This window comes from Patagioenas fasciata, chromosome 7 (genome assembly GCF_037038585.1).
Source record: "Patagioenas fasciata isolate bPatFas1 chromosome 7, bPatFas1.hap1, whole genome shotgun sequence".
NCBI lineage: Eukaryota > Metazoa > Chordata > Aves > Columbiformes > Columbidae > Patagioenas > Patagioenas fasciata.
This window is the reverse complement of record NC_092526.1, coordinates 20,277,660-20,303,575: the sequence shown is the minus strand read 5'-3', so window position 1 is coordinate 20,303,575 and position 25,916 is coordinate 20,277,660. Positions and strand designations below refer to the sequence as shown.

The following is a 25,916-nucleotide window of genomic DNA, read 5'->3' as shown; positions in this document are numbered from 1 at the left end:
ATAAATGTAATTTTTCGTATATGTAAGCAAAAATTAGATTTAGAGTTTGGAAAAAAAGTGCTACACTTGGTGCTGGGATTGGGTTATTTCTGGATCTGATAATAGACATTTATTTAGAAATTTACACTGAACTAGTAAGAAGTAGTACTGTAACAGACTTGGATTTGGCAAAGAAAATACCATTATTGGTTACTAGTATTTTTCTACCTAAGTGAAAGAATAAAACCAAGTTAGCATCTAAATCATAAAAGCTTAAACAAATTAAGGCCACAAGTTGGACAAGTTAGCCAATACTGAAAAGCTCAGAACTCAGATATGAGACTTAGAATTTTTTCATACAATAAACACAAAATTGTCTGAATTTAGTATCCCCCAAAAAGAGAGAATAAAATTTAATAATACTTGTCCATAAATTACTACATAAACCTACTATGTATTTGATGAGTTTGTATGGTTTTACTAGTACTTTTTATTTTGTAATTTTGCTTCATGTTCCATGGACTTCTAATGTTTTGTGTGCTCTATATTGAGCACTTAGTTCTTGATAAATGAGAAATACTTTCTTTTCACTTGTTCGTTTGATCGTAAATTCCAGTTGCCTCAACGTTAAATTTTTTTGTGTTGGAGAAAAGCAAGGTCATTGAGGTGAAAATCTACTGGGTTTTTACTAAATAGCACTGCTTCTGGAAAGGTAGCATTGTATCACTAACAAAATGCATATCCAAAATTAATGCAATTCAACAAAATCTCTTTCTTTCCCTCCTCCCTCCCCACCCCCCCCCAATACATACCCTTTTTTTAAAGGGTGTGTACGAAGGTTCAAGTGCTGTCAAGTAAGTATAGAAGAAGGGAGAGGAAAGCAGTGGTGGAACCTTAGAAAAACCTGCTTCAGGATTGTCGAACACAACTGGTTTGAGACTTTCATTGTCTTTATGATTCTCCTCAGTAGCGGAGCTCTGGTAAGTAGAAGATGAATGGTGACACAATGTTGTCAGAAAATTTCTTAGAAGTTTGGTCTTCAAACAGTTTTAATTTTGTTTTCTCCACCAGAAAAAACACACAGTTCAAATGGCAGGATTACATTTTAGTCAGACCTTTGAAAGAGTGGTAGAAAAAGTCTCTTCTCAACAATATGTTGAAAAAACAGCCGAAAGGCTGATTTGAGAGAGCTTAACTCCTTTGCTTAAAGTTAGTGATACTCGTGAAGCAGGGAAAGGGACAACATGTTTGATTTTGTTATTTGAGTTTGCTCTCTGGTTTTACTGGTATTTACTGATACAACTTAGGGAGAACAGCTGTCAAAAAAGAGTGTGGAAGTGTTGTGGCTTTCAATACCTTGCAGGAGCCAGAGATGGTTTATACAGTCTTATCAATGTTACGTGCTAGAACAACAAGAAAAATAAGGATTGTGTATAATTATTCCCTTCTATGAATTTATTATTTATGCTTCTAATTCAGCTTCTACTGATTCATACTCACGTAGACTAAAGGGATATCTTTAAAAACATGAATTTGCTTTAAGGTTAACAAGTATGTGAGGGCAAAATAAAAAGAAGCCAACCATAATATGAATCGATAACAATAAATTGCCCTCAGATAACAGTGTATAGCTAGCATATACCTTGGGTAGTCGCAATTACCCTTTGGTAAACTACTTAAGTAATCATAATCATCATAAAATTGTCTTGCTAAATTGTATCATAAACTCATTATACCACTCCCAACATTTTAAAATACCATTACTGGTTAGTAGTTTATTATTATACCTGTCATTAGTTTCAGTTAAATCTTTAAGAATCATTCTGCTTTTGTTTGGCCTAATAATATCAACACAACCATCAAATAAGCAACTTTTACTCAACACCATGTAACATGTTTCCTGTGATTTAAACCCCTCAAAATAGCAAAAGACTCACATCTATTTAGTTTAGGTTCATGCTACCAAGTGGAGGAAGCCTTCAGTGACAAGAATTTAAATGAGAGAAAAGTACTGGCAGGAGATCTGATAAAGGTGAATTTCCATCATTATGTTTAGGGGAAGTCTGAGAGGAGATGCCACAGTATTAGCATCTCTCACTCATGTGTCATCCACAGAACATTTATGTTGTGAAAATGCTTTAGAGACCAGGGATTAGCCCAGTCCCTTGGAGATGTGAGATCCCGCTCTGCCTTCAGCTTCCTTTGTGGTAGTGAAAAGGTCTCTTTGGACCTGCCAGCGCTGTATCCCAATGTTCACCCCAAGACCATGCTCCAGGCAAGTCTCACTGTCTCTACAGCCAGGAAATCAGGCAGGTGCAGACAGGAACAAGCAGGCAGACGTAGGCACAGGCAGGCTGCCTGCAAATCCCCTCCGTAGGGCCATTCTGGCAGAGAGCAGACATGGTGCTAGCTGCCCAGAGCCCCGCTGGCTTAGCCACTGCTGTCTTCCCAGCTGTGAGAAGGAAATGGTGTGTGGCTTCCCACTTTTGTGCAACAGACTTGTTAGTGCGTACAGAAGTGTCAGGTATCATAGTGCCTCATCTAGCTGTCCCAAATTACTGATACACAGATGTTAATTCAATGATTGATAGACAAACACTAATCATTTGAACGGACAGATGTGAAAGAATTCAAAAGTAGGCTGGGTAAAAATGTATGTTGATATCAATGAATATCCAAGTCTTTACAAACTATCAGATCATTGCTGTTCTTTCAATTTAAAAAAAAATCAATTGTTCTCTGTAAGAAATACAAGCATAATTAAAATTGAAAAGCAATTAAAGGGGAAATGTCTTCGAGGACAGCAAGAATTTCTAAAAAGCAGAATCTATATGTTTTTTTCAAATGTTTAAAAATGAAAACACACAAAAATGTAAATTACATTGCAAGGATCTCATAAAAGCTGAGTAATAAAGCAGGTATTTGATTTAGAGAAATAAATATTCTTTTAAGGAAGAAAGAACTTGGTTTATGATTTGTTATTTAAAATTTTCAAAAAGCAACAGGACTTAAAAACATAAGATCAGTTGTACTGTCATTGTCCTGAAAACTTTACAGCTATGGCTCTGGATTTTGAAAATGGATCTACTTATGTGCAAGCCAAATGATCTCAGTAGAATTCAGTTCAGGCTGCGTTTGCAGTTCACTCTACAAAATCAGTGTTCTTTGTGAGTACTCAAAATTATCTGAGAAGAATAATTCGCCATCAGCAATAAATAAATTTTTTAAAAGGTCTTTGACCATTGAAGTGGTTGCACTGTAATATCTCCTTCTCCTTCCTATGAGCTGGAAAATATACTTCCATGCGGGAAGAACAGGTATATACTGAGTTAGCAGAAAAGGAGAAATCAGATAGATATGACACTCCTATGCTTTTCTGTGAAGAAAGATTGTTTCCTTTTTTTGTTGTATTTGTTTGTTTTTTGGTTGCAACATGAAGTATGTGCAGTGACAAAGTTACAAAAAGGAACAACAAATATTTTTGTATGTGTTTACCCATAGGCTTTTGAAGACATATATATTGAACAGCGCAAAACTATCAAGACCATGCTGGAATATGCTGACAAGGTTTTCACCTACATCTTCATTCTGGAAATGCTGCTGAAGTGGGTGGCCTATGGGTATCAAACATACTTTACTAATGCCTGGTGCTGGCTGGACTTCCTGATTGTTGATGTATGTAGTATCTTTCCTACTTTATCTGTTTTGGTTTTGTTGTTCTTATTTTGTTTTTCTAATTTCTTGCTCTAGTTTAGTTTTCAGTTTAAAAAGTAAGGTAGATGGAAAAAATACCATATTTCTCTCTCTTTCACTTTACGCTTACAACACTGCCTTCCTATACCACAGAGTTAAGAAAGACTGGAAGATCTGCTAACAAAAGAAGCTCACATCATATCCCCACAGTTAGAGGGTTTCGCCCAGCACTGTTGTTGAAAGAGGTAGTTCTGCTCCTGGCAGCTCATTCCCGCCTTCAGATCTGCCTTCCCATTGCTGTGATCTGTGTTGCATCCAGCATTTAGATGGGTCTACCAGACATCAAATTCTCATCTCAGTTAAAACGCATTTGGCAAGAGAATGAACATCACAAAAGTCCACAACTTTACGCATATGTCTGAATTAGGGTTCTACAAGGAATGCAAGATGTATCTGTAGCATTTGTGGTGTGGCTTACTTAGTATTAAAAGTCCAATGGATATTACTGAACTTGCAATCTTCACAGCTGTATTTGAAATCAGGCTCAATAACCTTCTCCTCAAGGGTGATCTAACAGTTACAACTTTGCTGCGCTGTGAAATGGGGGAGGCCATTTCTTGATGTATTAATGCAATTACAGAGAATTTTAAAAAGTAGTGTCCTAAGAAGGCCCCCTTGAGAAAACCTCCAATGTGCAGAAACACATACTGTTTCTGCAGTCTATGAAGTTCTGTGTTTACGTAGTTACAAAACCATAACAGTTGCTATTTTTTAAGACAGAAATTTCTGATAAAACTTACCTCAAAAACAAATATTAAACAAGCTCAACTTTAGAATTAAGATGCATTTTTTCTTCATTTCAGTGATTTAGAAGCACACATTGAATAGGTAAAAGGTAAACTTTGTAAGTAGTTATTGACCCAAAGAATTGCTAAAAATCCAACAGTTTCTGAATATGTTCCCAGCCTCCAAGGGCTAATCAAAGCAGTTCATTTTCTCTACATCTGTTTTGTGACTGGTGCCTTCATCCTTTTGGATTGGTGTATGTTATGGATGAAATGTATCTAGGTTTCAGCCTCACATATGCAGCTACAGATAAACACGTTCAAACATAGTACTCATACAAAGACATTACCCTCTCCTTAGAAAACACTTTCATTCTTTAATATCTAAATTCTTCTCAAAGTGGGTACCTAAGTGACACCTATAACGAAAAAGCTTGAACAAGCATGCAAGCAGGAGCACTGGTTCCTTTTCTAAACTCACTTTCACTAAAATTTGACCTTATTTAAATCATAATATCCTGAGCACCCATCTTATGAATGTGAAAATTTGAATACTTCTTTATGTGAAGGTATAACACACATTCATGTGTCTGAACAAGCTCATGATTAAATCCTGGATTTACAAACCTGGCGATTTTCTTTAAGTTGTCTTTAGATTATGGCAGCTTGAAAGTTTTCAGTATTATGATGAATGTATTGGAGAAAGAAATTCAGTTTTCAGAAGGACCTAGTTTTGTGGCTTGCTAGAGCTTGGGACTGACAAGTACAAAATAACTGTGAACTTTGAAAAGCTCAAGAATTCACACATAAAGCTTGTTTTTAAATGTGGTTCATAAAGAGCACTGTACTAGAATTATCTTTACTTGATGCATTGTTGTTTATAATGAAAGAGCACATGAGATCATTATGCTATTTTTGGCTGAGTAACTATGTGAAGCATTAGAACAGAGTGATGAAGGAGCATCTAGGGGAAATGGGAAGAAAACAGAAGGTATTCTTTTGGACAGGAGCCAAGGCAAATGTAGAGAACATGTTTTCTTCTCACTGAGGTAATGTAGGAACACAGGATACATAAATGCCTGTGGATATGAAACTTCATTACACCTGCTGCCTGTGGAACTGTTCTTAGAAGGTCTTCAAGAAATGGCATAATCCAGGTTAATGCCAGCCTGTAGAGCACATAAATTCAGCAGTCAGGCAACAGGATTAGTCAGTGAAACTGAATACAGAAAAATGAATCCTTTCCACCAATTTCCAGAGGAGCACTGTTGCTCTATGACCCATCTGTTAATTCAAAAGAGGCTTCGACGGTTCAATTATTTCCCTTTCAGTTGCAGGCAATAAAATGGGCGTTATCAGCTATAACTACTGATCCAGCTGTAGCAGCATTGTAAAACAAAGAAAAAGTGACAGCAATACCTAAATTTGTAAAATGGAGAGATTAATTTAATTTGCTTTTTCTGGTTTAAAATTCCTTCAAATCACTAGCAAAATACGAAATTCAAAAGTATTAATGTTTCCAGGTATTGTTACCTTATGAAATTTTTGTTTATTCACCTGTCCTACTCTTCTTTCATATTACTTTTTTTTTTTTTTTTTTAATTTAGAAGACTTCTTTTTCCAGAAGAAAGTGGTCCAAAATTAGATTATTGTAAGGAAGTTTATATCTCACATCTATGGTATATAAAGCAGTATGTACGATATAATAATTTTTACTTTCCTGTTTCCATATAGGTCTCTTTGGTTAGCTTAACAGCAAATGCATTGGGTTACTCTGAACTTGGTGCCATTAAGTCTCTTAGGACACTAAGAGCTTTGAGACCTCTAAGAGCTTTGTCACGATTTGAAGGCATGAGGGTAAGACAACATGAAGGAATCTGAAACTATGCATGCATAGAAAGAATCCATGCATGCAGAATAAGGAATGACAAGTCCATGCAGAAATGCTGCACTATCTTTTTATCTACTGCATATCTTTTACTAACAGATACGCAAAAAGCTTCATCAATTCACCTAAATCCATATGCAGTATTGCATAGAAGTTACATTCATTAAGCTTACTTTACTTTCTAGCCAATCTCAGGAGTTTTCCATGCAAGGTTTTGAAATTACCAACTATGAACTCTTTCAGCAGACAATAATGAATAAAATGTGATAAGATTTTATTAATTGTTTACTGATAAGCCTATCACAATATTTATACAGGAATCTAATTTAGCATTAGTTAATAAATATATTTTCTGTTGCCAGTTGAAATCCTTCATTTTTCTTCATATTTGATGAACCATCTTTGGTCTAACCCCACTGAATTTTACTAGATGGTACTAGAGATATATTCATACCTGCTAGTGGTTTATGTCTATTTCTGAGTTTGGCTGACTTTAAAAACAAATCAAGTCATTTGATGTCTTTATGAAATTCTTTTTGTAAGGTAAATGCTTTTCTTATTTCAACAAACCTCTATTCAATACAATATATATATATGATTATTTCTTTCTTGTTCAGTAACACAGAGGCCCTGCTTACTATTCATCTCACTCAATAAAGCATTTTAACTTATTTTTTTCATTTGTTTATACCTTCTGTTCCTTAAAGCCACTGAATACAAACTAACTCTATATGCATGTCATTGAAATATGTTTTAAGAGAATGCTTTTTGCTACTTCCTGGAAAAAAAAAAAAAGGAAACTATGAATTTCAAGACAATTATAAGCCAGTGGAATAGCCTGGAATATACTGTCTGAACAACCTTGAGGTACAAATCTAAGCTTAATCAAGTAAAATTGAGGCTTAGTATTCTGTTCCTTAAATTGTATTCATCAGGCTACATATCTCTACCTCAGAATGCATCAGAAAACAAAATTGCTAACCAATGATTACTAGATTAATGAGTTTCAGTTTTATATAGCAAATTGACTTTTAACAGTCTTCTCATCATTTGAAATTTATTAATCGATATTCAGCAGGGTACGAGCTGGTCAAATACTACAGAATGTATGAATTTTCATTTCAGTTTGGAATTACTATTTGATTTAGCCATTTTCTCTTTGTCTTTCTTTGTACTTACTGTTCATGAACATTCAGATACATGTGGTTTTATACAGATAAATGTTGAGAAATTGCTGTCAGCTTTACTTTTTTTAATAATGTTTTGGTCAGCTGCAGGAGGACTGGGAGACCAGTACAGAAATTAAACAGGGATAAGAAAGACAGCTGTTTAGATGATGCTGGAAAAAACAGATCATTTTGAGAAAGATAATGTCAAAATCGGTTGCCAAATGTTTTATTCCATTTTTCTTTTTCCTTACATAATTGCCTTAGTAAGTTTTCCACTTAAAAGATTTAGGATATTCATGCTCAAAGAAAAGTACCTGTTATTTGAAATCTATTTACTGCTTTCCCTTATTTCTCACTGAATAACTATGAAACTATGCCAGAAGCCAAATCATATGATAGATTTTCAGATACTCAACATGAATAATTCACGAGCACCTTACTGTACAGGAATCACAGACAAGTATGAAAAGCAGAAAAAAAGTTTCAGCTCTGTCCTCCAATGTTAATGACAATCAATGAAGTATCTCATTCCAGTCACTTAGCAAATTTGACTGGTCAACTCTATAGGCCCTCTCCTTGCTATTAGTTACATGTATTTCTGAAAATGGATTTTCCAAAGCACTTGGCAAGTACTCACAACAGCTCATTGACAGATAGTAGCATTACTTGATGAATGACTCACGAACAGTAAAAAGGTTCAAATACCAAATAATTGACCAGCTCAGCTCACAATAAGACTCTAGTCAAATTACAGTTTTCTCAGAAACTGAGTTCATTTCATAAAAATCCTTTAAAACAGATTCTTTTATCTGCCAGCAGAATGTAAAAATAAATCAACCCTCTTTGCTTTCTTACATTACCTATACCTATACAATACTACAACAAAACAAGCTGAGTTTTTATTCAGCATGTATTTATAATATTCATGTTTACTCCCATGTACAAAACTGTGCAGTTTTTGTCTTGAAAATATAAGAGATCATATGTATTCCACAAAAGTCCCTGTATGTCAAAATCTCTGCATCATTTTGTGAAACTATCTGCTAAGTTCTCAGCTACTTTAAAGTGTTCTTTTTCTTAAATAAATTTACCATTCATGTGAATTAGAAGAATACAGCATTTTACATAAATAATACAAATAAATACAATAAATACAAATAACTATTTTGTTAACCCTAAATATGAAACTTACTTCACTTTTTAAGTTATATTCTTATAAGTCTGCAGTTATACTCTGTAGTTACAACTTAATTTTGTAATGATGCTGTTTCATAAATGGGATAAATTCGATTTCCAAAGTGAATATAAGATATATCAATCACTTGTACAAAATAGGGTACAAGTGGTTCATAGCTTGTGCTTGCCTTGAGCAAAAAGTGAATTTTGCCATATTGAAGGCATTGAAAATATCTGCTAGTATATTGAATTCTGAGAAATTATAATACTTTTCGAAGTGAATCTCAAACCCAACTCCACACAGATGCTGGAAGGCAAAGTAAAGGATTGCTTTAATTCAATTTAAACTTCTGTCTTAGGGTTTATATTCTCATCTCAATTAGTGTATGTACTGAGCAGAAATATCTGCAAACTGAGATTTGAATATACCCATTGCTTTTTGTTTAGCTTTTTAGTACTTGCAATATAATGCTTTTGCACTAGTTCTGAATTGGTATGCTACTTGTAAATGTAGAATACTGAGTATACATTGCTTTGCCGAGATAGAGAATTAAGTGACAATAAAGCATGCATTTGTGTCTAATTTCACAAAATAAAGCATGTCATGCCGTGCTTGATTTATTTATTAGAGAAATAGTAGAAGGCAGCAAACAATCTGAAATACACTTGCACTTTCAGTTTTGCATGCCTTATGCATATTTCTGGCTGATGGCTTTAAACATTTACTGTATTTCAAATTTCCAGTCCAATTTCACAACTTCTAAAATTAAATTAGAGTATTTGATGTCTTAAATATCCTCTAAAATTCAACCAAGAAAGTGATAATGAGGCATTTTCAAGAGAACTCCAAACTTCATGAGTAGGAAAGAGACATTTCTCATATGATTGAGTTATAAAACATTACATCAAGTGTCTGTCATTACAGATTCACAACTACTAACAGGCTATATATTTCTATTTCATATAGGATAACCTTTCTTCAGCTTGGATGGGGTGGACCACAGGTTCCTCCCCTTATCTGTATTATGGGTACAGTATTTCCCCCTTTTCTACCCTTACTGATTGCAGTGTGACTGACCACTACCTTGTGTATTTAGGGTTAGAAGTAGAAACAATCTTGTTTGAGATTCCCTAGGAGCAAAAACTATTCACCCTACACACCCTTCTTAACTGCTTTAAATATTTGGAAATCCTTTGAAATTTCTGATGTTAGAGAAATAACATGAAAAGTTTTTATAAAATCAGTATTATTATTCAGTGCTGAGTTCTTGCAGGAGTAAGGTACCTCAGCTATTTTTACGTTTTCAGATGCTTTTTTAACCAAGATAAAAAATGGCTTTCTTTAAAAATTTGAATCTGGCTTTTGTATTGTTTTGGAAAGATCTGTGCTTTACTCTGTTACTCAATTTATAGCTACATACTTTCAAAAACATCTCATAGAAAGTTTTGAACATCACTTGTAATACATTAAGCACACACCAAAACACTATGATCTGAATAGTCACTTCTATAGATATTTATATAATTGCAATTTAAATTTTTGCATAATTTTTAACACCCTACATTTTACGTTAAGAAAATCACTCCAGGTGTATATAAATAACGTGAGACACCATATAACATATCCTTTATTAAATCTGAATTCAGTCATCTTTGGCCTGTGTTTGAAACTATTTTTTTGATTTTTATAAAATGCCAATAGCAGTATTATTTTTGTAATATCTTTCCTGGAGTTTAGGAATGTCCTCAAGAGACACGTCAGTGATATAAAAATTTGCATTCACTATCAGATGTTTTTATGTTGGAAAAAATCCTTACTTTTAGGATCCAAATTTAATGAAATTTGGATGAGGAACATAATATAGTTTAATACAAAATGCTAAAAACACATAAAGGTCAATAAGATTTCTTTCATGCAACAGAAAGAGCAAAACAGGTGTGGGGAGTTTTTTTGGTTTTTGTTTTTTACGGCCTCCGGTGAAATTCAAAGATACTGTTTCCACAGGAAATAGTCACTCTGTTTTCATACTCATGTGTATTTACAATATTTACCAGGTCTTCTCAAACAAATGCAGCCCTGTAATTTATTGCTTAGCAGATAATCATTGTATTTCATCATACAGTATGTTAAATTATGTCTTTTCTTCTGTGTTGTTATATACTTGATTTCTGGTGAGAAACAGAACGAAAACTGCTTTGGGAACTCCACTGTTTGGTTAAATGCAACAGTGTAGCTTGCTTTGAATAGACTGTTACATGAATAAGAAATGCTTTTGTTGGTACTTTAAACAAGTTCTATTTTCTTATAAGAGCTAGGACAGATCTGTAGAATTGTTGAGGTTAGAAGTGACCTCCTGAGATCATCTAGTTGAACCTCCCTGCTAACAGTTCTAGCTTTCCAAGATATAAACTCATCACCCAATAGCATGGAATTTTTCCAGCACAAAGTCTTGTAAAAATAGTTTGCGTAATAAGTATTTGAGGAATTATTTTCTTTGAAGATAAAATTATCTAGTAGAAATGTTCTTCGGTCAGCTGCACTTGTACAGTAATGATTGAGGAACAGAAAGTAGAAAGGGCTGCAGTTGTTAAGGGAGTGATTTTCTTTTCCTCTGAGATCTTCCATCTCTTTCTTCAACTTCGTTTGTTCATAACTGTTAGTATTAAGCTCCTTGTCAGGTCTCTGATTCTTTCCATCTGCCTATCTTCTCTTTGCAGACTCTCAGTAAAGTCCAAATTTTTCTTTACAATTGCTGCTTTAAATGGTAGTTTTCTAATAATCTTCATCCTGTATTCCCAGTACAGTCTTCATTTTACTCAAAAATCAAAAACCTTATCATAAATCTTGTCTTAAATACTAATTGTTTTTTCAATTGTTCCATACGCAAGGTGCTTCTCATGCCAGTTCTAACACTGACAAATTGCTTTCATTTCTTTCATGAAAGGACCTTTTATACTTTTTTCTTGATTTAAATAATATCTTTGCTCATTATCATAATTTACAAACTTTCTATTTGCTACTTTGTAGTGATCCTGAATTAAGGGTAAGCATTAGTTCGATAGAATACGATTTCAGTTTTATTTTTTCCTTTGCTTCTAACTTTTCTAAATGTTTTTCTAAACGTTATGTAATTCTGTGCTTACATATTCATAGATCATGTAGTGAAGAATAAATTATATGTATGTATATGGCATTAAGGCAAACTATGTATTTTGTTAGAGATTGTTTACACTTTACTGAGGGATAGCACATTGCTGATCATTATCTCAGTGTCACAGAATGCTTTTGCGATGAAGATGAACTCAAATAGTTATAAGCTGGACATCTTCCAACTGAATTATTTTAAGGTTTTAACAGTTTTAGTCTGAATTGTTTAAATATTTAAGCTCACCTTCACCCTTGTTAATCTTTGCAGAAACCTGGATAGTATCACAGTATCACAGTATGTTTGGGATTGGAAGGGACCTCGAAAGATCACCTAGTCCAATCCCCCTGCTGGAGCAGGAACGCCTAGGTGAGGTCGCACAGGAAGGTGTCCAGGTGGGCCCTGAATGTCTCCAGGGAAGGAGACTCCACAACCTCCCTGGGCAGCCTGTTCCAGTGCTCTGTCACTCTCACTGAGAAGTTTCTTCTCAAATTTAAGCGGAACCTCTTGTGTTCCAGCTTGATCCCATTACTCCTTGTCCTATCAGTGTTTGCCACTGAGAAGGGCCTGGCTCCATTCTCATGGCACTCACTCTTTATATATTTATAAACATTAATAAGGTCACCCCTCAGTCTCCTCTTCTCCAAACTAAAGAGACCCAACTCCCTCAGCCTTTCTTCATAAGGGAGATGCTCCACTCCCTTAATCATCTTTGTTGCCCTACGCTGGACTCTCTCCAGCAGTTCCCTGTCCTTCTTGAACTGAGGGGCCCAGAACTGGACACAATATTCCAGATGTGGTCTCACCAGGGCGGAGTAGAGGGAAAGGAGGACCTCTCTCGATCTACTGACCACCCCCCTTGTAATACACCCCAGGATGCCATTGGCCTTCCTGGCCACAAGGGCACAGTGCTGGCTCATGGTCATCCTGTTGTCCACCAGGACCCCCAGGTCCCTTTCCCCTACACTGCTCTCTAATATGTAATTTCCCAAACTATACTGGAACCTGGGGTTGTTCCTGCCCAGATGCAGGACTCTACACTTTCCCTTGTTAAATTTCATCAGGTTATTCCCTGCCCAACTCTCCAGCCTGTCCAGGTCCCGCTGGATGGCAGCACAGCCTTCTGGCGTGTCAGCCACTCCTCCCAGCTTAGTGTCATCAGCAAACTTGCTGATAGTACACTCCATTCCCTCGTCCAAATCATTAATGAATATATTGAATAATATTGGCCCCAGTACTGACCCCTAAGGCACTCCACTAGATACTGGCCTCCAACTGGACTCCGCACCATTGACCACCACTCTCTGGCTTCTCTCTTTAAGCCAGTTTGCAACCCACCTCACTATATTGTCTAGACCACACCTCCTCAGTTTAGCTGTGAGGATGCTGTGGGAGACTGTGTCAAAGGCTTTACTGAAGTCAAGGTAGACCACATCCAAGTTTCATCACTGCACTGGTGGATGATCTCATAACTGATGAAAATTCTATTTGCTGAGATTTTTTTCTGTTGATTTGGTTTGTTGATTAAGATTTTATCACCACTGATTACTCTGCAGGTCCAAGCATTTCCTCTTTTACCTGACAAACCAAATGAGAAAATTGAAGGAATTGCATGTTTCTTAAGGTACTTCTCTTCTGGAAAACTAGTCTCGTGTTTTGCATCACACTGCATATCTACAAGGTTCCGGATTATCTTTATGTATAGAGTTTTGTAGTGAAATGCCAGAAACTGCCATCTCATAAACTTGAAGCCACCTATGATCCCCAAAGTGTGAAAAGCTTGCAAAGAGAGAGTCTGTGAGACTTTCCCCATTCTTCATAGATATAATTATGAGGTGAATTTAATCCCCGGGGACTGAGGAGCTGTTCAAGTATTTTTGGGGGAAGGTACGTTAAAGAATTCTTTGGAACCTTTTGCTCTATACTTCCTACCCTTGCATTTCACATTACCTTTCAAAAGGTTTTGTGAATAAGGCAATTGACATTTTGAATTTGGTTTTGCTGTGCAATTAGCAAAATCGAGGGGCTTGTGGGGGGTGGAGTTAGTTAGCTTGTTTCTTTTTGACGTACGGGTCTTCCTCTCACATGGACATAAAGAGCAGAATGGGTGCACATTTCTCTTAAATTTAGTTTGCATAACAATTTTTTTGATTGCACGTCACTTTATGAGCATCTGTCTATTTTTTTATGTGCCAGTCTTTGGAAAACACTGTTTTTTGCATATGGAGAAGTTCCTATTATATATTTCTGAGTGGTCTGATAGGAACATGTGCTCATGCTTCATGATGGGTAAACTATAAAACATATAGTATACATGTGATAGGGGATCCAGTGACAGTGGAAAAGCTACCAGTTAAAAGTACATGAAGGGGAGCCGTACGTTGAATTCCAGATGCTGGACAGCTGATCTCACTGTGCTGGTACTTGGTCAGTGAAGGTCCACTGGTATGCTTATGCTGCCATAACAGAAAGAAATCTGCTGATGCACTGACTCTCTTGTGGATGTTGACCCATGAATGCAAAGAGCCGGGGATTATAATTCTCAAGGCAGAGGTTTATTCCCTTGATTTCTTGCCTTGGTCTATTAAATAGTGCTAATCTTTTTTATTCTGGTATGAGCTTTCCTCACAGTCTCTCTCAGATGCTCTTTTGATGCCCTGACTGGGAAAGTTACTGTATTCCTTATGTCTTTTCCTCCCTTGCCTCAACTCCTCCACAGTTTAAGATAGAATACACCTATCTTTTAGCTGACACCCACCATCTGGTCAAGCCAGTCTGCTTTCAGCATCTTCTAGCTTTCCTTGTGTGATGTCCTCAAAATTCTTCACTATGAGAACATGTTAAACTCAGTTCATGTATGTCACCTGAGCCTCTATTCCTGTCCATTCATGGATTGTCCCTCTGTTGTTTACCAAGAATCTAAACCAATGGCCACTTACTCCCTCCTTCATCTTTCAGTGCAAATTCATTTTGTGTACATCTGGACTTGGGCCAGTTGAGCACAGGAGGTTCATAATCTTATGGCAGCTGTTCTTACCTCATACTTGTTCAAGACAAGGCAACACTTACTCTCAAATCCTGACCAAGGCAGTGTTAGTGTTTCATTTGAGTCAGGAATGAATTTTCCTGTTTTGCTCTAATGTGGCTTATGCTGCATAAGCTGTTGTCAAACTCCATCTGCATGCTGCTGTCTTTAAACTACTGGCTCTTTAGTCTTTGTACTGATAAGAGAGAAATGGATGGCTTCTTGTAACAAGCACGATCTGAAGTCTACAACTGTGTGACTATGCTGATAGTCACTTAAAGAGAAATACGCTATTCCTTTTTCTGGACATTTGGTCCTCTCCTTGACGTTCCTGAAGGCTTTCTCAGGCTTTTCCAGTTAACAAGGAACTGAGTACAGTAGGAACATATCTTATTCTTGTTAGGGCCATAGAGCATGCATAGAAGACAAGGTTTGATTTCATCCATAAAGGTCCTGGTGAAGTTAAAACTATTTGGCTTTTCTGTGCTTGTGAACCTTACCTGAGAATGCACATGCAGAAAAAAATATGAGGTAACAGTTAAATAACCTCTATAGCCTTTGATGGACCCCTTCAAAGGACTCTGATGTGAGATCTAGCATATCAAATCTTTGAGAAACTTTTCCTGTTTAAGCCTAAAATTATTAAATTGAAAACTTCCAAAGTGGAGGCAAATAAAGTACTTTGCCATTTTAAATAGCAGGAATGTTCCTGACATAAATGTCCCTTTCCATCCCCAAGCTGGTAAAGTCCTCCTCATTTGTACCAGGGACAGAGTTTGGAACTTCTTCACAGAAGCTGCAAAAGTTATGGAAAAATTGGCTAAGTACTACTGAAGGTCGTTTTCTGTTTTGTTTACAGATTTTAGGAGGCCCTGATATATCCATTAGTGAGGTCCAGTGTAGGAATTCCTGGAAAGCCTGTGGCTGCTGAGCTGCCGGGATCTATTGAAACTGTTTTGATGTGGGAAAATATAATAAATTTATATCTCCTGATGTATTTCAGATGTATCCCACAGCAAGGCTGAATCTAGTAAAGCTTCCTTATATTCTACTCATATAGCAGTGATAAACTGGTATTTTGCACAACCCTCATTCTATACACATGCACAGCTCTGGTAGCAAAAGCTGATATTTTTATTTTTTCAGTTGCATTCAGTTCACTTTTCAATTGGTTCTCACTTTTTTGTGTCCATTTGCTGTAAATTATGTGAGTAGGTGTTGTGTATGTATGTATGGGTGCTATCTTGGATATATATTATGTAAGATAATGTCCTGGTTATTGTCATATACCTCAGCTATTCCCAAAACAAATACCAAAAAAGTAAATGGAAAAAAGCATTCTATCCATCAATAAAGTAATTGCCTTCAACTGTGTATGTTGAAGAAATTAAAGACTTTGTCCTCAAGTAGACTGTCAGTCAGCCGACCATCTGACCAGCACGTAGAAATGCAGTTTTACATTATAAGTATGGTAGGTCAAAGGCTTAACACTGGTTGGATAAAAACAATATGAAAAATCAAACAAAAACAAAATGCAAGCAGAAAACAACTTCAAAAAATTTTAATTTTCTTCTCTTCTTTTCTTAAAAAACCTTCCAGGGGGACTGGATAGCTCAAGGGGTTGGTAATAGGATACAGAGCCTTTCATCTCTAGGTCACCAGTTCGCATCCAGGCCAGGTCAGTAATGACCAAAAATTGTTACCATTTGATGGATTTTCAGGGACCTACATGAAATAAGTTGTTGGAACCGTTGTTGGAACAGTTGCTGGAACCTGTCACTTCTTATTCAAGAGGACGTGGCTGATCTTTTGGCAGTCTCAGCAGTGAGACTGCATTGCCTGTTCATCTAAAGATGTGAGATGCACTGATGGCATTTTGTAGAAATCTTTCTTTCTACAACTATTATCAATTCATCATTGTTATAACAATTACTTTAACTGTTAATATTCTGCTGCCTGTTCTGGATCTGTGCTGTGGTCCAATGGATCTCAGAATTGCTAAAAAGGTAACTGCTACAGGCACTCAATTCATGCAAAACCATTCTTCATGTGAGCACAAGTAACCTTAATTTATTTAAGTTGCAGGCCTAAATCCCCATCTTTCTTTCCTGACATCTTTATTTTCAGGCTTTTTGCCAATATTAAATGGAGGAATTCAATCAGTATAACACATTATTATGGGTGAAGAAAAAAAAAAAAGACAAGCACTAAGTTCCAGAATCATTGCATTCCTAATTATTATGTTGTCCTCAGTTTCATCAATTTAAGTAGTAACAGTTTTTTTTTTCCCCATATGATAGTAAAAACCCATTTCCCTCACTCCTTTGAAAATTGTTTCTGATGTTCAGAATATTACTGGGACCTTGTTAGCCTTTTAAACATTTTTTTTTAACGGCTACCTTATGCATACATCACCTTCACATTTTCTATAGTATAAATCTCAAGAAGCTGCCAAGAAAAGCTAATTTTTAAAAAAATCTTGGTTTAATAAAAGATAGGGAGAATTTTCAGTTACAGAAAGGTCTCATTTGTATTCTCTGTCAATGCAGGAGGCCCTCTAAATGAGAAGAAAACGTGCCCTGAAATAACATTTCTACTTAAGATCTCTAAACAGGTCCTAATTCCTGGCCATAACATTTGGGAGGAGAAGGGTGCTGAGACAATACTCGGGTTCCAAAGGCCTTCAAGAGGCTGTGAAATACAGGTAGTAAGATTGAACTTGCTCAGAATTATGTTGGTAGTGGGGAAGATCCCTCTGTGTTGCAGAAAGAAGGAAACAAAGATGGACTGTGATGCCTTAATACATCCCAAGTATCCATGCCAATCCTTTCCTGTCTTACTGCAGCTGCTGGATTACTTGGAATCAGAGCCCTACTATATATTTTCTTTTACCTTCCTACAAGGTCCTAAAAGTTTCACAAAGAAGAAAAGTAAAATTTAAAATATAACTTTTAAATGAGACCTGGTATTGGATACTTAAGGAGAAATGATTGCTGAGCTATTAGCCAAACAAATATCACAAAAGCTTTGATAGCTCTGACAGACACGTGATTAATTACTGTATATATCAGAAAAATACACTTTTTATCTACAAAAGTAATCATTGACATCTTGCCTGCAAGTGGATGAGAAGGCAACTGGACAAAAGTAATTTAAAATGCAAAATCAAAACCCTTAAATATGTCCTTGATATATGTCCTTCTTTAGATAAATGAAGGGTATTACTGACTTAAATGCAATATATGAAACAATAAGACTGGAGCTTGAAATAAATTATGTTGATTCAAGTAGGCACATATTGCAAAACTGTCTTGCTTTTCTATACAAAGAAATTAATCTTTGTTATAATCTGCATGGAACAAAAAGGCAATAAAGATATGTATTTAATTCCTGCATAATCCTTTTAATGTAGAGCTTAGTTTCTAGATTCATGGCATTTATGTTTTCAGCTTAAAATTCAAAGCTATGTTGAACAAATCTATAGGTTGCCATTTTTCTTTAAACATTTTAAACATAATTTGATGCATTTTTAGAATTTTATTATGTCTGTATTTTTATTTAACACATTTGTCTTTTTTTATATAGAACATATCAGTGTCAGGCTTCATCTTTCTAGCACCAGGTCTTCTCCTGCTTTTCTTTTAATTATTTTAATCTTCTCACTTATTTTCCTTTTATTATGTGTTCTAATGTTGACCATTTAAATGAACAGTGCAATGCTACAGTTATTAATGTACTGCTTTAACACTTACAGTATTAATTTCTGAACAACCTTTTATTAAGCATTGGTAAAACAGTATACAAGCCTTTACTGCTGTAAATATTCTTACACTCTTTTCTTTTTTCCCCTGTATCTGTGTACTAGGTGGTTGTGAATGCCCTTTTAGGAGCAATTCCATCCATCATGAACGTGCTTCTCGTTTGTCTTATATTCTGGCTAATTTTCAGCATCATGGGAGTAAATCTGTTTGCTGGGAAGTTCTACTACTGTGTTAACACCACAACTGATGAAAGGTTTGAAGTCGACCAAATCAACAATTTTAGTCAGTGCGAGGAACTCATAAAAAACAATCAAAGTGCCCGATGGAAAAACGTGAAAGTAAACTTTGATAATGTAGGATTTGGGTATCTTTCTTTACTTCAAGTAGTAAGTGATCACTCTTTATCACTCTTTATATACCTCTCATTGTTTATACGTAGTAGTGAAAAGCAATGCAAGCAAAAAAGACAGAAAACAGATATGCCTGATGATTTTTATCTGTAATTTAGTATTACCGCTGCACTGATAATGGATTACTCTTTTTGTAGTAAGCAGCAAGTAGAGCCTACAAAGAAGAACACAGTTTCTAGGACATCTGACAGAACAATTGCTATTCTTCTCATTTATAGCTCCCTTAGTCCTCTAGACCCTTCTAGCTTCAAAAGTTTCTAGAAGCACCTAGGAATGGTATTCAGCTGTCTGAATACTTTAAGCTTTGCTGTTGCTGAAAACCAAAAACCTGATTGATGTGAATAAGTCACAGAGAAGAATTCCAGGTCGGAAATCCCATCTCAGTGATGTGGCTGCCACCAGTGCAGACTTATGGGATTGAAGAAGCAATTTCTCATTCAGAAGAGAAATAGGAAAAGAAAAATATCATTAGGTACTGCAGTCTATGAAATATTTTCCCTGCCATTTCTGTGCATAAGCACCTAGTGGACTTTATTTAGTAAAAACTGAGAGAAGAAAAAAAGGAATATATGCAGAAAGATACTATAACGTTATGGCTTCCCTATCAAAATTGCATCCTGACGACACTGTCTTTAGATTTTGAATTAGCTAACATTTTGACCCAGCTCTACTCAAGAAAACACTGCACTCTAACCTGTGTTGTATGCATTTAGCAACCTCTATGGTTTTTTTGAGGTTACTGTGTAATTCTGCAAAATCCTAGTTTTCAGTAACATGATGCAGTGGTATCGAGATGGTCCTGCGCAGGGTCTAAAAAAGTAGTTCTGAGCATTGTGAACTGCCTTTCCCGGCTAATACAGCATCTCACCTGTGTGACTGATAACTCTGACAATATCAATTTCATTCTGATTAAGTATTTACTGTCACATCAGGAAAGAGCAGGGACCAGCAGTATTAAAAAAATAAACTACTGAATCGAATTTGATTTTGATTAAAAAATTAGATTGTAGTAGAAAGACTTTAAATATTTATTTACTCTGTCTTATTTTTGAAATGCACTGATCTATAATTTCCCTTGGGGCTAGTGGGGGCAGAATGCTTTATTACACATGTTCAAGAGAAATGAGACATCAGCAAAATCACTCTTTCCGAGTGGTTTGCAATGCTTCTTCCAGTAGTAACCGAGACTACTCTGTGACAGGAATAACACCACGTACATTTTTTCCTGGCTTTGTGGCCACAATCACCCCACTCAGCTACTTGCAGTTATACATATTTCAGTGTCCCGGCTATACATAGCTCATTCCATCTTCACTGAAATTAACAAATATTTCTTACAGTAAGACTTGGATTCTTAAATTATTGGATTGTTCCGGGAGGCAAATTGGGAGAAATTTGCCAATTTTTCCTATGCTTCCAAAGGAAAAATTAACCTAAACCTACCAAGGGGGATGCTAGCTCTTATAGGAGGACAAGCCAGTTGTTTTTGCAGTATCTACAACATAGAGATTTTGCACCAATATCAAAGGCTTCCTCATGGATCGATTTTTTGTGTGTGTGAGTAGAATGTCAGTGACAAGACCACTTATTTTTTCTGTATTACTAAAATGCTTGTAAAAACATGAACACATTTTTTTGTTTCACATACCAGAAAAATGGGCACTTCTGTCATTCCATAAAACAGACACTTGGCTCCACATCTTTTAGGGTTTGGTAAGTAAGCTGCTGGTAGTGATTTTGCAGTTATGGACTTATAAAAGCCCTTGGCCAGAGAAAGCAAAGTATCAGCTTGATTTTCAGCTAGTGCTTTAGAATATGTGGAATCTATATTTTTTTCACGTTCAAGAACACAAGAAAGGCCAAAATTCAAAAATGTTTGAGATTCTTACATCACTTTCTCAATCAAAGATATTTTTAAGGTGATGTTCAATTTGATCTATGAAGTACTTTTGATGAGAATCTAGAACATCGTGTTCAGATGAAACATTAGAAGTGAACAGGTATGTCATAACCCTAGATTTCCCTACCTTTCCTACTCAGCTTGTAGCAAGAGAAAAGATCAGTAAATACTAAGAATTAATTAGAGGTATCCATTATTAGGTCAGAAACAAAGATTAAACTATTGAAACTTGAGTATTTGGCCACAAATAAGGTATTAAGCCTGAAAAATTGGAATAAAAACTCATGGTTGCAAGTGAATATGCTTTCTCTGCACACAAGCTGAACATTAATGGCCTTCTGTTAACATCTTCATGATTAGTTGAAAAGTCTACTGAAGTTATTTGGTTCTCCACCTTAACAACCTCAAGGACAGACTTCCGTTCAGGTTGTGGTAGATCTGAGAAAAAAAATCCCATAGAGTTGAATGACATTTTCCTATGGACAAACTCAGTGATAAGTATCAATGGATGAATTACAGATACAAAGTTCCTCTTTCAGGAAGCTAGAAACTGATTACAGAAAGCTGCCTCTTACAATCCAGTATTACTTCCATTCTCGATTCCCCCCTCTTACTTATGACCTTTGAGCTAGTCGAAGAGTATTGTAATTCCCTTCAGCTTTTCTGTAACACAATATAAAAATTTTTCTGCATCACTGAGGTTTTCTGTCTGGAGTGACCACTACTGGAAGTAGTGCCAATTTCATGGAAAAAAAAAAAAGAACAAGCAAAAACACCTCTAGACCCTAGCACTGAGGACCTTATTATTCTGGGAAAGACACAAATGAGTCTCATGAACAATCCTGCTGGAGTGAAAAGGCTTTTCTAGTAGTAGATGAGTCTGATCATCACAGGGAAAAAAAAAAAAAAAATCTCTTTTTTAAGAGTGACGTAGAAAAGAAAGAGATATTTCACACAGAAATACTCCAAAGAAGTGGGATAATTTTTGAAGGAAATATTCTAGTCACAAAAAAAAAAGATTGGAAATGTGTGGCAGTGGCTTTTTTATCAAAAAGAACTCTCTGAGAGGCTCTTGAGGTTCCTTGGAGGTGATGAGGAATGAGGGACCTAAGAAAAGAACACAAACTCATTTTTGGTTTGCATATTGTATTTTTTTTCTTTTGGGGGAGGTGTGTGCGTGTGGAAAATCTTTAGTGTTGATAGCAGTGTTACAATTCTTTCTGCCCCAAAATACAGGCCAACAGTATATGCCATTGATGTAACCAAGTGTTATAGACATTGATAATCTGAGACTATTTTCCAAAATTCTTACATAATTTGAAGCTGGAGTGTAAATATTCATACAATTGGTCATATAAATACACATTCTCTCTATAAGAATTTTTTTCTTCTATGATCCAGCGTAGCTCATGTTGGTCTACATGGATCTACAAACTTATTTTTTCATTTCTTGGTCTGAACTTGCTTGAGTGTTTCTCTGTCCATAAAGAAAAGCACGAAAGCGGAGACAGATCTGCTGCAGAAATTCCTTTCGCAGTTTGCATACATCAGTGGGTGAAGAGGAAGAGGCTGGTGTACACAGAGAGATGTGGCATCTGCCCTGATAATTTTATGGCCTTACGCTTTTTTAACTTAAACCTAGTGTTTGGATTCTTTGGTAAGTAAATCTCCCGGAGACCTGCTTTTATCCTGCTGATAAGCATGTATCCTGCTTACAGGGATAAAATGTGGAGAACCACTGGGTCTCAAAGCACAATGTTATATTATTCTTCTGTTACCAATATAAATAAGAAAACACATTTTATCAAGTGTAGGGTAAAAAAATCAGAAGCTGAATTCTAGGGCTATAAGATTAGGATGGCTCCAAAGTTCCAGCAGGTTAGTATCTTAAAAGCAAGTTGCTATTGTATCTCCAAAAGGGAATGTGAATCTTCCTGGTGGTTATTTCTGGTAAAGCAATGGACTGGTGAAACTCCAGCATTACTTATAGCTCCATTAGAAATTATTATTCAGTCTATGTACTTTTAACAACAGCAGATTGGGAGATTTTTGTTTTGTTGGTTTTTCTAACTACATTTGAATCTGCATTTGAATACGTGTCTTTCAAATTTCTTTAGGGAAAACAACATTTGGATCAGATGCCAGTTTCAGTTACACTGCTGTAATCTTTGAAATCAATTAATTACTCCTGATTTTGTGTCACTGAGAGTATACAATATATTTTTATATTTGAATATACAAAAAAGAAACTAAGAATTTCATCTCTTAGTAATATTTCTGTCTTATTTTCTATTCATTATGCACAAATGCCCGATTGTTACCTTAAAGAAGGTGTGTTGCAGATAAAATTTAAGTCTAACATGACCAGGCCTAAGCTTCTACTGAATGCAGTAGAAATAACATTCTTTCACCAAATGTGATGCCTTGACAATGAACCTCCAGTTCCATTGTTTGCTATTGTTCAATCAACACATTAAAAAATTACAAGTTCTCCTACTGAACTGATGCTTCTGCTTTGGGAATTAAGAATCCGTTTACTTGCAGATAAGTTCTTAACTGGTGTAAAGGGGTTTGCATAATGATGGTTGTATTCACTGATTCCTACCGATTTTCAGAAGAGATTTAGAATAAAACAAATAGTATGATGAGGGAACATTTTAATTATTGCAATTACTTAATTTTAATTAGGTTTGGGGATTTATTACTTTATTTCTTCAAGAATGGTGATATCTTATTTTTTTCTTAAATTAATTGTGGAAAACAGATCTTTTACTTTAGATATTTTGAACTGCAAGATAGTAAAATGTTACATTTTTCCACCCCCCCATACTCTTCAATTTTCCTCTTTAATTATAACAACAAGCAGCTCAGTTCTTCAGCTCTTTTTCCTAGCACAGGCTGAAAGGTACTGTCTGTTTATAATGGAGTCCTTTACTGATGATGGTGAAGCTTAATATTTTTAAATTAGTTCAGGTTTTTTTTTCCCATTCAGTCTAATTAGTCTAGGGTACACCAATAAATTTACAAAAACCAGTAATTCCACTTTGCCTGGAGGATGATATGCAAGGATCATCATGCGTCTGAATCTGAGGCAACAGCACACACTTTGCAGAAGAGCCATCCTTTGTATCATCTTTCTGATGTAAAAGTATGCCCATTGTTTGCATTTAGTGTTACAGGTTGAAATGCTGATTTCAACCTAAGTTATGACATTCCAAAAAATGCAAATAAGGTATCAAGACAGAAACAAAAATAGCACCTGTAAGACATGAAATAGTCATCCTACCTTATTTAGACCTTCTAAGACCTCAGCGGAAATACTGAGTCCAGTTTTGGTTAACATTTTAAGAGATGAACTAGCGGAAGAGAGCTCAGAGGAAAATAATGAGAATGGCCAGAGTTCTGGAAAACAATCTACGTGGAAAATTGAAGGAACAGTGATCACAGCCTAATGAAGAAAGGCAGCAACAGTTTCCAAATAAGTAAAAGGTACTACACAAAGGATGATTAGTACTCAGTTCTCCAGGTATGTAACGATTATGACAAGTGACACTCTTAAACAGCAACAGAAGGATTTAGATATCAGGAAAAAAATCAAGATGAGGGATGGAAAATATATTTTTATGAGGTTGTGGAGTGTCCATCATTAAAGTCTTTGAAAACAGGTTAAACATATATTAAGAATTACATAAATAAAGCTGATCCTACCTCTCCTAATCCCTTGCAGTGCAAATATTCCGCTTTAAATTCTTCAGCTGAGACTTCTACTTGGTTCAGATTTATTGGTTCTCTGATACTACACTTTGATTTCACCACCATACTGCAAGTTGCTAGAATTTCGTATTTTCTGTGTTGGCCCCAAGATGTGAAAGTTGTTGCATACTGGATTTGCATCTCAGGATAATCAGCTCTCTTTCGTATTCCATGGTCTCAAAAGTTCAGGGGACCTTTTTTCCTTTAAATTCACTTCAGGACAATGCCAGCTCCTTTGTATGCTGCATAAGCAAAGCCTTTTTGAAACCTCCACTAGAAATGAAGCCTCAGGATGATGGAGATACAGAAATAACCACAGATGAAGAGTGTTCCATTCCCAACTTGTTTGTGCAGCTGATCTCTGTGGCAAAGAATATGAAGGAACTGATGGTTTGCAGCCTTGTTTAGCAGAATTATAATAGGAATTAAATGACAAAGAACTATTTCACTTCTTTGTTTTATTCTGGGCACAACAGGATTAAAAACTGAGTGATATCTACTTGGAGGTGTTGCCTAGTCAAAAGAGAACTTAATTCTACAACAGAGAAAATTACTTTCTGTTTTGAACTCAGATAAAGCAATCTACACCTCTCTGTCAGATATAATCATTTATGGATTTTGGACAGAGGAAATAGCTGTAAAAAATCAGTAAATACTGACACCTATGAGGCTTGTTAAGCCTTTGATCCACATAAAACACATCCTTTTCTTACCAGTTTATTTCAGAACATATCTGATGGATCTAACCTCTGTAAAACACAATACATTTAAAGTGAAAATAGAATTCCTAAATCAGGTAAAGTCTTTTGAAGCAGAGAAAAATTAGAATTGTGATTGATAGGAAAATACCTTTTCTGAGCTGATCAAAGTTTTGCTTCTCTTTGGTTGCCACCTTTCTGACTGATTTGAGAGGGACTCCACATCAGTCTTCAGTGGTGGCAACTCAGTTCCGTAAAGCTATTTCCCAGCTGTATGTAGCCTTTGCAGTTTGACAAGATTTGTTGAACATTTAGATACTGCATTCTATCATTTGTGATAATTATTTAGAAATAAATTAATTACACTTACTTCTTAAAGTGCTCATATAGAGACAATGAGAATGCACAGCAATGTATCCAATGAGCAGCTGTGAAAAAAGAGAGATAAAATTATCTAAAACCTCATGTTTTGCTAATTATTTCTGGTGCTGTACTCAGTTGCTGAAATAATTACATGAATTGTCTTCAAGCTC

General features: G+C 35.7%; 1 protein-coding gene across 5 annotated transcripts in view; it reads left to right on the top strand.

Moving 5' to 3' along the window:
• LOC136102875 (sodium channel protein type 1 subunit alpha) overlaps nucleotides 1–25,916 on the top strand; it is a 98,049-nt gene that overhangs the window by 65,555 nt on the left and 6,578 nt on the right. For 3 of the 5 annotated variants that reach the window (XM_071811014.1, XM_071811013.1, XM_071811015.1), the window contains 6 exons: nucleotides 805–959; nucleotides 3,481–3,654; nucleotides 6,192–6,314; nucleotides 16,461–16,539; nucleotides 17,411–17,565; nucleotides 18,727–19,008. In XM_071811014.1, coding sequence (XP_071667115.1) covers nucleotides 805–959; nucleotides 3,481–3,654; nucleotides 6,192–6,314; nucleotides 16,461–16,539; nucleotides 17,411–17,565; nucleotides 18,727–19,008 — 968 coding nt within the window. The remainder of the gene's footprint in view (nucleotides 1–804; nucleotides 960–3,480; nucleotides 3,655–6,191; nucleotides 6,315–16,460; nucleotides 16,540–17,410; nucleotides 17,566–18,726; nucleotides 19,009–25,916) is intronic. The other 2 variants (XM_065840303.2, XM_071811016.1) reach the window with 2 other exon arrangements.